General features: G+C 43.9%; 1 protein-coding gene across 2 annotated transcripts in view; it reads left to right on the top strand.

Moving 5' to 3' along the window:
* Positions 1–14,472, top strand: part of GANC (glucosidase alpha, neutral C) — a 44,235-nt gene that overhangs the window by 12,108 nt on the left and 17,655 nt on the right. For both annotated transcript variants that reach the window (XM_048485845.1, XM_048485844.1), the window contains 5 exons: positions 666–901; positions 6,971–7,097; positions 7,357–7,436; positions 11,516–11,659; positions 13,900–13,996. In XM_048485845.1, coding sequence (XP_048341802.1) covers positions 666–901; positions 6,971–7,097; positions 7,357–7,436; positions 11,516–11,659; positions 13,900–13,996 — 684 coding nt within the window. The remainder of the gene's footprint in view (positions 1–665; positions 902–6,970; positions 7,098–7,356; positions 7,437–11,515; positions 11,660–13,899; positions 13,997–14,472) is intronic.

Raw genomic sequence — 14,472 nt, 5'->3', positions numbered from 1 at the left:
TGCAGCCCTCCAGAGCGACACTGGACAGACAGGTCAGTGGAGGCAACGGGAAAAGCGGCAGCTCGCTGGTGCGGTTCACACCACGCTGGCGGGAATACACCGCTTTTAAAAAACCTCACTTGATGAGCAAGGTTTAAAGCGGCGGCTTCACACCGCTATGGTGCGGCCAGGACGGCACTGCTGCAAAGCAGCAGCACCTCCTGCGCAAACGCTTCCCCGGGGATGGCGTTTTTGCCGTCCCTGGGGCGCTCTATTCCGCCCGTGCGGAAAGGGCCTTACATTAGTTTGTCTGTCTGTGTGTAACCTATGGTGTTACAAGGTAATTTCAGTCTGGCAAGTCTGACATCCTACTCAGCCGGTAGGGTCCCTGGGGCAAGTGGCAAAATAACTCCTACTTACAAAGCTATGATGGCTTCTTGAAACAATGTATAAGCACTGCAACCTGCTTTCTGGCCACAAAATGAGAACTTGACACTTCCATTTCAAAGTCTCTTTGTGTGCATTTTTCATGCATCCAGTTTAGGGTTAGAATAACTACACTGTGTAACAAGTACCTATGCTATCAATCATCCACTGACAGTAAAATCAAAATTAAAGGATGCATCACTGATGGCATCAGTCTGAGATTTTTTTGAAAGGATTTTGTGCTCTCTTCTCCTTGTTAGGTACTCAGTCCCTGCCTCCACTCTTCTCCCTTGGCTACCACCAGTGTCGATGGAACTATGAAGATGAGAATGATGTAAAACAGGTTGATGCAGGTTTCGATAAGTATAGCATCCCTTATGATGTTATATGGCTTGACATTGAGCACACTGATGGCAAGCGGTACTTCACATGGGATAAGAAGAAGTTCAGCAGTCCTGGCAGGATGCAGAAGGAACTTATGAAGAAGAAACGCAAGGTAAGCAATGCAGAAAGAGCAGGGAGAAAATTGTCATGGAAATCTGCAGCCCATATGACTTCCATGTGCCGGAGAGTCTTCTTAACTCATCTATATATCTGTATATTTAGTTGCTTGAAAAAACAGTTCACCACAAGCTCTTAGCCAAAAAGCTTCCAAAATTCAAAGCAATGCAAACGGAAGAAGAAAATATTCCAAGCAATCTTTTTCAAAAAGTAACAATAAAATGTAGATGATAAACCCCACAGTTTAGAAACTTATCAAAATGTTTTGGGAATCCCTTTTTTGAAAGTGTCCCCTATCTCAAACTCATCAAGCACTTCATTAGAAAGAATTGATAGCTTTGATAGCTCTTTTGTTGATGGCAACAAAATTTCAGTTGGCAGGAATATGGACTTATAAAGTTGTTCCTTCACTTTTAAAGTTAGTGTGACAAAATACAGGAGGTGTTAACCATGAATAATATTACTTCTTACTTTAAATAACATTAAACCCTTTTTACAAAAGCCATTTCCAGTAAAATGATTACCCTTTCTAAACTTTACCGACTCTACCAAAATTTCACCAGCTAGATGGCACTTCGTTTTAATCTGTGGATTTGTTAAAGGCTGCAGTACATTTAATATTTTGTTCTTTTGATGTGACAGATCCTAATTACAACTTAAAACCTGTTTGTTCAATTGTTGATTTCAACTATTATATCCACTTTTTCTGCATATTGCTGTGTCTTAAGAATGCCTTGAGGACAGTTATTTTTGTACTAAATTTCAAAATAAAAAAAATTAAAAGTAAACTAGAATTTTTTAAAAAAATTATATTTCAAAAATGGTTTTACTTTTCATTTAGGTAGCTTTAGCACCACCTTGTAACTCTCTGACTCAAAAAGAGGAAGCTGGATTGTTTGGTTTTAAGGGAAAACATGGAAATAGAAGTAGAAGTAGGAGAACTCCTTGTAGAAGTAGGAGAACCAGTGGGACTCAGTCATCCCTGAATGCAAATTTTACAGATATAACAGGGGAGGGAGTATTGGAGGAGGTGTTGCTGTGTATTTCAAGGTGGGTATATTTTTATTTATTTATTTATTTTGAGTTTTTTATACCGCCCTACCCCCGAAGGGCTCTGGGCGGTGAACAACAGTTTAAAACATACAATCAAATCGATTTAAAATAGATACAGCGTTTAAACATAGAAAACATATAAAACAGCGTCAGCAACAAAATCCAATTTTAAAAACCTCCGCAAAGAAGGAGGGAGGGTCCCATAGATGGTGGAGGGACCCTAAAACAAGAACTAGAGTAGAAGGGAGGAGGGGCACACATCAGCGGCTGGACACTCCAAAGCCCGGCGGAACAACTCCGTGCTTACAGGCCCTGCGGAATTCACCAAGATCCCGCAGGGCCCGGACAGCTGGAGGGAGAGTGTTCCACCAGGCAGGGGCCAGGGCCGTAAAAGCCCTGGCCCGGGTGGAGGCCAGCCGCATCATAGAGGGACCGGGGACTAGCAGCAAATTGGCCTCTGCCGAACGCAGAGGCCTGGAAGGGACATAGAGGGTCCCAGACCGCGTAAGGCCTTAAAGGTTAGCACCCATACCTTGAAGATGATCCGGAACTCAACTGGGAGCCAATGCAGGCGGCGCAGCACAGGTTGGATATGGTCTCGGAAGGCACCCCCTGTGAGTAGACGAGCCGCCGCATGCTGGACCAGTTTCAATTTCCGGATCAGATGCAAGGGGAGGCCCGCGTAGAGCGAGTTACAATAGTCTAACCTGGAGGTGACCGTTGCATGGATCACAGTGGCTAGGTCCGTGCTGGAGAGGAAGGGGGCCAGCCGTCGGGCCTGACGAAGATGGAAGAATGCCACCCGGGTTATATGGGCCACCTGGGTCTCCATTGAAAGAGACGAATCCAGGTGGACCCCCAGGCTGCGAATGGAGGAGGTCGGCGCCAATGAGACCCCCTCCCACACCGGCGGCTGGAAATTCCCAACCTCTCCCTCACAACCAAGCCAAAGGATCTCCGTCTTCGATGGATTAAGTTTTAACCTGCTCTGTTGTAACCAACCAGCTAATTCCAAACAATGCTGTAGAGCTGCAGGGGGGCAGCAACCGTTCCCCCCTCCATCAACAGAATGAGCTGAGTGTCATCAGCATATTGATGGCAGATCAGCCCAAAGCTCCGTAATTCAGCTGAGCAAGGGTCGCATGTAGATGTTAAACAATAGCGGGGAAGTAGCGCCCCCTGAGGCACACCGCAACAAAGCGGGTACCTCTGAGAGGCCTGGTCCCCTTTCCACACTTGCTGACTCCGGGTCCCGGAGAAACGAGGTAATCCATTGAAGGACAGTGCCCGCACTGCAAGCGGCCAGGCGGGTGGGTCAGGTCGTGGTCGACCACATCAAACGCTCGCGGTCAGATCTAACAATACCAACAGCGCCCGATCCGCCTTGGTCAAGCTGCATACGGAGCGTGTCTGTGACGGGCGACAAGAACCGTCTCTGTCCCATGCCCAGCACGGAAGCCGGACTGGGAAGGGATCGAAGGTCGATGTGTCATCCAGGAAACCTGAAGCTGCTCCAACACCACTCTCTCAATTACCTTCCCAGGAACGAAAGATTACGACACGAGGCGGTAATTGGCCAGATCTCCAGGATCTAATGATGGTCTTTTCAAGAGTGGGCGGACCACTGCCTCCTTCAACCCACCGGAAAGACTCCCTTGCTCAAGGGAGCCATTGATGATATTCAACAGGTGGGGTCTTAACTCCTCCCGGCAGGGTTTTATAAGCCAGGAGGGGCACGGATCCAGAGGACAGGTAGTAGGTCTAACAGCAGCCAAGGCCCTGTCAACAGCGGCTTGAGCAGGGAAAACTGGGCCAAACAAGGGCCTGAAGACGGCAAGGGAGCCTCCAGTTCACTAATTGTAGACAAAGTGGAGGGAAGGTCCCGGCGGAGCGACGTGACTTTGTCTGCAAAAAAGCTCATAAATGCCTCCAGGACTAATCGCCAATTGGGAATTTACTGGACCCTCCGATAAGGAGGTTAAAGATCGAATCACTCGGAACAATTGTGCTGGGCGAGAGCTAGCAGATGCGAGAGAGGAGGAGAAGAACGTCCTCTTCGCCTCCTTCTGCCGCCATCTCATAGGCTTTCATAAACGTCCTATAAGATGTTCCCGCAGCTTCGTCGTGAGATTTCCTCCACACTACGCTCTAGATCGTCTGAGTTCCCGCTTCATAAGGCGGAGCTCCACAGTATACCGAGCCCGCCGGCGAGGGGCAACAACTTCGATGGCATCGGAGAGCCGGGAAGGCCAATCCTCCCCCTGCTCATCGAGTGTGCCGGCAGGTTCAGGATCCCGCAGAGCATTCAGGGAAACCAGTCGGATCCATAAGTCTCCGCGAGGCGGGCATAAATCAGCCCGTCGCGGAGACAGGGTTGGTGCGGCAAATCCATCCGGACCTTCAGGGCATAATGGTCGGACCATGGCACTCTATCAGCAGAGGATACGACCAGATCAACTCGCGACCCAAAGACCAGATCTAGCGTGTGGCCAGCCTCGCTGGAGTGGGGCCAGAATTTACTAAGGAGGCCTAAGCGTGCGCCATGGATGACACTAGGTCCACAGCCACTGTACAAGAGGCAGTATCGACATGGACGTTGAAGTCACCCAAGACTATAAGCCTGGGGAACCTCAACGCCCAGTCAGCCACCACCTCTAGCAGCCGTGGCAGGCTGTCCCCAGGTGCGCTAGGCGACCGGTACACCAGCAGGACTGCCAACCTCTCCAAGGCCAACCACTCTAGGCCGACACACTCTAAGCCAGTGATCTTCGGGACAGGGATAGCCCTAAAGGGAATAGAATCACGGATGAACATTGCCACCCCGCCCCCCTGGCCCTGGGTTCGAGGCTGGTGGAGGCACGCGAAACCTGGTGGCGCGACCTCGCCCAAGGCGGCGGTCTCAGCCTTCACGCACTCCAGGTTTCGGTGACACAAGCCAGGTCCATCTGCTGGTCTCCAAGATAATCGTGGAGAACTGCGGTTTTATTATTGATGGACCTGGCATTTATCAACACCAGTGACGAAGCAGGGTGTCTCTGAACCCAACCACTCTCGTTCCTTGGGATAGGACGGAGGTCAGAAGGCGAACGAGCATATCCATATCTTGTCCGCCGTCTATCATAAGGCCGCCGCCTACCGTCATATTTACCCCGTCCCATTAACACTGGGATCCCCAGCCCCATAAATGGTGCCCCCATGTCTCCGTTATCTCCCCTCTCTCAATAGCCTAGCTAAAAAACTCCACCTCATGTGGGTCTAAACTAAAAATCCATTCAAAATCTAGTATAGTGTCTAAAAATCTAGAAACCTTAAAAAGGGCCAACTCATATAGGCTCATTCCGCACACGCAGAATAATGCACTTTCAAGCTGCTTTCAGGGCTCTTTGAAGCTGTGCGGAATGGCAAAAACAGTTGTGAAAGCAGCTTGAAAGTGCATTATTTTGCGTGTGCGGAATGAGCCCTACAGAATGACTATGGGTAACAATACTGGCTCCCAAAACTAATTTAGTACTGGGGACATGCTATTGTCCCCCTGACCAAAACACTTAGGGTAATCTTGAGATCGAAAATTAAAAAAGGGAGGCAGGTAAAGGAGAGGGAGTTGTACTAATGAGTGACTTTAACTACCCTCATATTGACTGGATAAATGTGTTTTCCAGTCATGCCAAGGAGGTAAAATTTCAAATGACTGTGCCCTAGAAGTTCTAATTATGGAACTAACTGGAAGGAAAGCAACCCTGTATTTAATCCTCAGTGGTGCTACCCAGGACCTAGTTCAAAGTGTGGAGGTTGTTGAATGAATTGGGGAGCTTGATCATCACAATGGCATCAAATTCAGTTTGGGACAGGAATGAGCTTTTGACAAAGTCCAAAGCTGTGAACAAGGATCTGTACTGGGACTAGTTTTCAACTTGTTCATAAATGACTTAGAGTTAGAGGTGAGTAGTGAGGTGGCCAGGTTTGCAGATGAAACAAAATTATTTAGGGTGGTTAAGATGAGAACAGATTGCAAAGGATTACTTCAAATTGAGGGTGTGGGCATTAAAATGGCAAATGAGATTCAGTGAGAGCAAATGTAAAGTGATGCATATTCAGATACATAATCCCCACTTCACATATACACTGTTGGGATCTGCTTTGGCAGTGACAGGCCAAGAAAACCACCTTGTTGTGTCAATGGATAGCTCAGTGAAAATGTCCATTCAATATGCAGGTGCTGTGAAAAAGGCCAATTCTATGCAGACCATAATTAGAACAGGAATAGAGAATACAACTCCAGCTACCATGCTGGCCTTATACAAATCTGACACCACACTTGAAACAGTGTGTACAGTTCTGGTCACCACACCTGAAAGAATGGTATTGTTGGGCTTGAAAAGGTGCAGAAAAGTGCAACCAAAATAATCATGTGCCTAAAGCAGCTGCCCTATGAGTATCAGTTAAAACACTTGCAGTTCTTTAGTCTAGAAAATAGACAAGCTAGGGGAGAAATTATAGAGCCCTATAAAATGAAGCAAGGCTTAGAAAAGGTGGACAGGGAGAAGCTTTTCTCCTTTACCCATAATACTAGAAACAGGTCATCAACTGAAACTGAAGGGTGGGAGATTCAGGACAGACGAAAGGAAGTATTTCTTCACACAGTGTACAGTTAATTTGTGGAACTTGCTGCCACAAGAACTTGGAAGACATTAAAGGGGGAGTGGGCAAATTCATGGATGACTGGGCTATCAGTGGCTACTAATCATGGTACATATCTGTTCCATCTATTCCCTCCAGTACCAGAGGCACTATGCCTCTTTAAATCAGTTGCTGGGGAGCACAGGCAGGATAATGCTTTCGTAGTCTTTCTGTTTGTGGGCTTCCAAGAGGTGCTGGTTGACCACTGTACAAACAGAGCGCCAGACCATGGCTCTTCTTATGTTCTTATGTCTGAATTGGCTTAAAACGTTTTCCTGCAGTATTTTATACAATCAGCACTGATGAGTATCTTTATTGTATCTTTTACTGGCAGCTGGTTGTCATCGTGGACCCGCATATCAAGGCTGATCCTCAGTATGCCCTATACGCGCAAGCTAAAGAAAAAGGGTATTTTGTAAAAGATCGTACAGGCAAGGATTTTGAGGGCCTCTGTTGGCCAGGTAATAAACCTCCTTTTTGCTTTTGCAAATTCTATTGTAAAAAAGTGTAGAAATAAGATAATATGGTTTTCCTTAATACAAAATAATATAACGCGGGTCAACACTTAATCCACTGTTTGTTTTTTATTAAACCTTTTGTCAGCCTAGGATTGCATTGGCAGTGCCTTAAGAAGTGACAACAGCAAAGGTCTCTATTTGCTTAACTTAATGTACCTCTGTATTTGGATTCTACAAGTGTAATTTTTCCCCCTGCCTGTAGGTCTTTCGTCTTATCTGGATTTTACCAATCCTGATGTCCGGGAGTGGTATGCAGATCAATTTGCCTTCCAAAATTATAAGGTTTGTGCTCTTGTCTAACAATCCTGTGTGGTAGAATCCTAATCCTTAAAAATAAGGTAGTTTCATAGGGTAACCATGATGATCTGGAGTCGAGCAGCTAGATTTGACTCCAGTAGCATCTTAGAGAGCAACAGGATTTTGAGAGTAGGACCTTTCAAGAGTCAAAGCTCCATTTTTGCAGATGTCTGGCTCTTGAAAGCTCATACCCCGAAAATCTTTTTGGTCTTCAAGGAACTCCTAGCCTTGAATCCAGCCATTAGAAATAAGGGAAAGAAAAAGAGAAACAGAACAGTTAAAACAGAAGTTACATTAGATGGCTGTGCACTGGAATAATCCTAAATATGATCAAATATGAAACAACTTTCATACACACCAGAGGCGTATGTAGGCAAACTGGAGCCTGGTAGCAAAACCTGAGTTTGGCGCCCCCCCCCCCGGGTGGTTGCCCTCCCCCACTGTGACCAAACAATGATTTTTTACACCAGGTCATTTCAAAGTCACTATCACATTATAGAACATGCCCCAACTCACAAATCTGAACACAGCAATGGGCCATACCACACAGCAGAAATATTTTTTTGAAAACATTTTCAAAATGCTTTCAAAATGTTTTATTACTGCTATAGAAAACTTTATGGTGTTGTGTATCTAGTCCCCCCAATTGGGGGAAAACAGCATCACTTTCAATGTTATTTAAACTGGGGACCCCAGATTCTCCCTTTAAGGTGGATTTAAAAGGAGAATCTGGGCTCTCTAGTTTAAACACCATTGATAGTGATGCTGTTCGGGTGTTGATTCCAGCATCACTAAACTAGAGAGCCCAGATTCTTCTTTTAAATCCACCTTAAAGGGAGAATCTGGAGTCCCCAGTTTAAACAACATTGAATGTGATGCTGTTTTGGGGTGGATTATCCCCCACCTTGAAACAGCATCACTTTCAATGTTTAAACACTAAGGGACCTCAGATTCTCCAACTTTAAATCCATGCCGAGAGAGGGGTGGATTTAATAATAATGAAGAAATAATGCCTTTATTAGGCTTTGAGGAGAAATAAAAGAAAGAAAGAAGAAACAAGCACATTGGCAGGAAGGGGTGGATTTAAAAAGAGAATCTGGGAAAATTTAGGAGGTGCCTGCTATCAGGGGTGCAATTATTAAAATAGCAGCACCAGAATTTCAGAGTATCTTTGTGATACCCTACTGATGATACCACACAGGTTTGGTGAAGTTTGATTCGTAAAGTCCATAACTTTGGACCCTCAAAGGTGTAGCCCCCATCTCCTATTAGCTCCCATTGGAAACAATAGGGGATGGGGGCATTCCCTTTGGGAGTCCAGAACTTTGAACTCCCTGAACCAAATCTCACCAAACCTGGGTGATATCATCAGGACAGTCTCCCAAAAAATCCCTGAAATGGTGGTGCCTTGCTAGCCCAGGGGTAGGGAAACCCTGCTTGGCTCTCCAGATGTTCAGGAACTACAATTCCCATCAGCCTCTGTCAGCATGGCCAATTGGCCATGCTGGTAGTGGCTGATGGGAATTGTAGTTCCTGAACATCTGGAGAGCCGCAGGTTCCCTACCCCTGTGCTAACAACTAAAAACTGTGCCCCCTGCAGGCCAAAAACAGGAAAAATACTAAAAATACCAAAAAACCCCACAAACAGACCTGCATTTTTGGTGCTCACCACAAGGGGGCACCCAGGGGCAAGTGCTCTCCCTTGCCCATAGGCAGATATGCCACTGATACAGCCATCTCTGCTCAGGACTGGAATTTGTCACAGGTGCAGACTGGGTTATGTGAGTGGCATTAGAGAAGTGATCTCCAACATGGTATCTGTGGATGTCACCATGGCATCCCCAGTGTGTTTCTGGCAGGTGCCCTTTTTGTTCTTCCCCAATACTAAGAGCCAGTCCTGGCTTTCCTCCACTTTACTGAAGTAGGAGCTGCTTCAGCAGAGCCTTTGTGTCCATTAGAAGCAATCAATATGGAAACAGCTGCCCCCATTAAAAGATTATCCTTGATTTGAAACCTCATAATATTTTGTGGAGCCATCCACCATTTTCTGATTAGACTCCACTCCACAGCTATTTCGTGATTGCTTCCAACCCCGTAGCAGTCATTTGTTGTGGTGTTCACTACCTATTTTCCAAATTCAAAAAATGCTATAAGTTCAAGGGGTGAAGATAAAAGGTAAAGGTAACTTTTCCATCTTGCTGACATCTTTAATTCCAAGTCCTTTATGGGATGGAGTTGCGTGAGAATAATGTATGCAATTCCGCCACTTTGAATATAACCCATTTAAAAAGCCTTCATACATTGGAAATGTTCCCAGAGACAGGAATCGGTCAGGGAGATTAAAGGACAAGAGAACGCTCCCAGTGAAGTGAGACCATGAGCAATGTAGGATTAACAAAGAAAATACCTATGGTTACTTTAACTAGCTATTGGTAGACAAATATTATCTAATATTGTCGAGAAGTGGGACATAAGACTGTGAAGGAGTCCCAGTGTGGTGTAGTGGTTAGAGTGTTTAGCTAGTACTGGGGAAACCTGGGTTCATATCCCTACTGAGCCATGAAGCTCACTGTGAGACCTTGGTCTAGTCACTCTCTCAGTCTAATCCATCTCAGAAGCTGCATCCAAATGGGAATTTTTACAGAGATGCAACACAGCATGCCTGTTTTACTGAGGACTTTACAACCTGCTCCTGGGGCTCTCTCTTTTAAACTGGAGCAAAGAAAAGCCCTTAAAAGTGGTGATGGGGATTTGTATTATTTATAGCCATTGTTATTTATTAAGCATTGACATTTTTTACTGTTTTTAATATTTCTATTGCTATTTTAATGGTTTTATTAATTGTATGTTTTATGTTGTGACCCTATGGGGATAGCATGGGATATAAATGTGGGACCTGGATGTCTTCCTCTAGTCTTTTCAGACCACAGATAGAGAGGGAAAGGGGTGTACATACAGTACCTTGCTTTTTCTCCTCTGCTAATGGCCTGCCTCTTGCCTCAAAGCACATTCTTGACTGCAATCCCCCAACTCCTTAGGGTCATGTATCTGGCACAAGCTCAGGTGGCTCCTCCCTTTCCTCACAAGGCTGACTGGTTGCTGAAGGAACTGGGGCCCCAACACCAACTTGGTACTCAGCACAAATCTTCGCATAGGGCTTCTGTTAAACTGCACTTCACTGAAGAGTAACTGCTTCTTGTGGTGTTTTCTACTATTGTGGTGTTGCAGCTGAGTTCCAAGGCTGCTTCTCCTACTCTCGGTCACCAGCATTCCACTGTGCCGCAGGTCTACTCGCTAACAGAGAGGCGAGCCAGTGTCTTCTGGCTAATGCTGGTTCTGTCCCTCCCCCATCCAAATCTCATAACCCATAAATGAAGCCTTCATACATTGGAAATGTTCTTCATTCACTGTGTTCCCAGAGACATAACCCATCCAGCATCCATATACAGGGAGTTTCCACGCCCAGTGCAGCCTCTTCCGTGGCCCTTAGGGCTTCCCTCACCTTGCCTCTGATGGTGGCAGCCTCCCTTCCTGCAGCCTCCCCAGTTCCAGAGTAGGTATTGCCCTTCTGGAGATAAGTTTCTATCTCCAGACAGACCAACAGTGAGCAGTGCACTGCAGGGACAGAACATGCAGATGCCATCCTTGCACACCACTATCCTGCTCACCAATGCTTAAACCAGACAGAGTTGTAGTGGGGATAAAATGGAAGAAGGGTGAGCCGTATATACCACCCTAAGCTTCTTGGGTCCTGACTAGCCAAGGCTAGCCCCATCTCATCAGATCTCAGAAGTTAAGCAGGGTTGGCTTTTGTTAGTACCTGGCTGGGAGCCCACCAAGGAAGTCCAGAGTTGCTATGCATAGACAGTCAATGACAAACCACCTCTGGATGTCTCTTGCCTTGAAAGCCCTACAGAATCACCACAAGTTGGCTGTGAGTTAACAACAGTTTCCATCACCAACCTGCTTGGTGGAAGGGTAAAATAAAATTGTGACAGAGAGAAACTGAGTAGCAGAGTGGACTGAGCTTGCAGTTCAAATGAAACTGGAATGTTTCTTTGCAGGGTTCTTCTGAGATCCTTTTTGTCTGGAATGATATGAATGAGCCTTCAGTCTTCAAAGGAGTAGAACTAACCATGCAGAAGGATGCTGTCCACCATGGTACGTGGGAACATCGAGAGGTTCATAATCTCTATGGGTTTTACCAGGTATGGAATTTACAAATGAAGTTCAACTTGTGTGCCATTTTATTTTCTTTCATTTCACCTTGTTTCATATTAATATAGTATAAGCCTTATAGGATTAAGAATGCTATCAAATTATATGATTAATTCATGGCTACATATTCAAAGCATGTTATAGTGGCATAGATAAGGTATAAAATTTAATATTTTTGCTATTTTAAAACATTACAAATAAAATCAATTTCCTCCAAAAAATTTCTCTCTCTTTTCTGGCATATATACAATCTGTTTACTTTAACCATTGACTATCCCAGTCTCTCTCAGGTAATGATTCTTTTATTCATGGTGGATGTACATTTTTCCCAATTATAAGTAATTGGCAGAAATAAGCAGTCCATTGTACCTTTCTTATAGCCAGACAAAGCAGGAAATAGTTCAGATCTAATGGAGCTGTGCTTCTGTCATTTCTCCGATAATCTTAAAAAATAAGTTAACAGTGATGCTAACTCTTGTATAGGTTTCTCTTTAGCTGTACTGTTTTCCACCAAAAGATGACAGTAGAATTGCATATTAATCAACCATTTCCTGGACCTTCCAGAATGCTCTGCTTGTGTCTTAGTGCCTTGGGGACCGAACTGTGTAAGTGCTAGGACCCAAGCAAAGCATTCTATGCAAGTGCTCAGTCTGGGTGGCTTTTCAGTCTATCTGTGCCTGTGTGACTGCTCTTTTGCTGGAAGAAAGAAGTAGAGAGATCTTTTCAGAAGCTAACGTGATTTTAGTCATGTGACTTCAACAGTTAACTTTTCCTTGACAGAATGAAGAAGGTACTTGCAAAATCCTAACACATTGCCTCATATAAGATTCACTGGCAAAAGCAGATTAATGAATTCCTTAACAGGAATTTGGTCAGGTATCAGGATTTACAAGCATTTAGTATGTTTTGCTTGATAGTTCCTAGAATTTTTGTTTTTAAACAGAATTTAAAATCCTACAATTTCCCTCAATAGGTCATATTAGTCTTGTCTCATCTGAAATAGCTGGTACATAGGTTGTTTATAGGTGGCAGAGATGTAGCCAGAAGCTCCCATGATTTTCCAGTATTATATATATTTCATAACTCAATATTTTGCTCTTCACCAGTAATTTATGTTCTTTGCTTTGTTCACTAACAATTTATGTTCTTAATTTCTTTGTTGTATCATTTTTTGTTTATTGTGCTTAGAATTTGATTTAAATTTGTATGATCCTGAAAAAATCAATTATATTATTTGCCTATAAAAGATCTGCCTGATTATGGCAGATTCTTGCCAGCAGAGAGGGTTACATACAATCCCAGAGGCCTCAAACCAAAAGGGGAAGGGTTTCCTTCACACTTGTCCTCCACTTCTTTCCTGACCTAGTCTGAGGAGCATAGCTGGTGTCCTCAGCTGATTTCTTTATGAAGGCCTGGCTTAGCCCATGCTTCTAGCCTTAGTGGGTGGATACTGAGGGTGATTCTCCATGTTCTCTTGCAGTTGGGACTCTGACATGCCTCATCATTAGTAACCAGGATCATAGCTTTCACAAATTAGTATTACAGACTCATGTATTTACTCCATATCTGAAGAATGTTTTGTTTCATTTGGTATTCCCTTTAGTGACTCCTTCTTCCTCCCCAATGTCTTGATTGGCATTTTTATGTCTTTGTATGTACCTTTAGCTCCATTTATAATTGTTTTGATGATTGGGAGATTAGATGGCTTTAAAATGTGATTATTACGTATGTTTCAATTTATTTTCTAAATATTTTATAAAGAATTCACAATTAACAAAAAAATAATTATAACGAAAGAAAAAACACAAATATAATAGATTTAAAAGTGTATAACTTGGTTTAGCATTGTATTGTAACATGCTTCAGATTATTGAAACCTTTAGATCTTGCTTTTCCTCACAACAGTTCAGCATTCCACGTAATAAAAATAGGAATAAATATTATCAATAATAATTTGAAAATAAAGACCAGCTTTTAAAAATGTATATTTTAATTTGTTAGCTGCCTTGGTAACCCTTGTGGGGACAGAAAGGGGACAGATTTGGTGAAAAAATAATGTTATAGGAGGTTTTCATAATGTTTTGTTTCTATGTATTGCTATTTTACAGTACTCTAGCCTATTTTTCCAAGTCCGGAATTATTGTTATTCCTGACTCCTACAGAGGTGGAGTATAACAGTTTTGATGAATAGAGATAGTTTCTTTGCTGGAAATAGTTTTGTGCATTTCAGCAAATGGCAACTGCAGAAGGACTGATCAGGCGCAGTGGGCAACTGGAGAGGCCCTTTGTCCTCACACGCTCTTTCTTCGCTGGGTCACAGAAATATGGTGGGTATGGCGGAAGACTGCTTGCTTAATGCATAACATGGCAACCTTATTATTTAAAAATAATGTTTCGTTGAGCAAAACTGGTGCCATGCAAACAGAAATGGTGTTCAACAAATATTAAGAAACAATTATCACCGTATCTTCGTAGTTCTTTTGGATAGGCCCTTGCTTTTCATACAGAGTTGTGGACTGATTGGAACTAAATTGCATAAAATTCACTGTCTCATCAAGGCCTGGCCTAGATGAGAATTAACCTGTATTTTCAGAGGCCACTCTGTTCTTCAGACAGTGGTCAAGAGACCTGTCACAGTTTAGCCAGCGGGGAAGGGGGGGGCAACAAAACCCCACCCCTAAAAATTACAGATTCTACTATAATCCTCCAGGAGCATAGAAACCCCTTAATATGTCATAGTGGGTATTGAATTCCATTAGGATCTTTACTTCTGTTTTTTTTAAAGAGCAAATTGCTAGTTCTT

This window comes from Sphaerodactylus townsendi, linkage group LG02 (genome assembly GCF_021028975.2).
Source record: "Sphaerodactylus townsendi isolate TG3544 linkage group LG02, MPM_Stown_v2.3, whole genome shotgun sequence".
In the NCBI taxonomy this organism is placed as follows: domain Eukaryota; kingdom Metazoa; phylum Chordata; class Lepidosauria; order Squamata; family Sphaerodactylidae; genus Sphaerodactylus; species Sphaerodactylus townsendi.
This window is presented reverse-complemented; position numbering and strand designations above follow the sequence as displayed.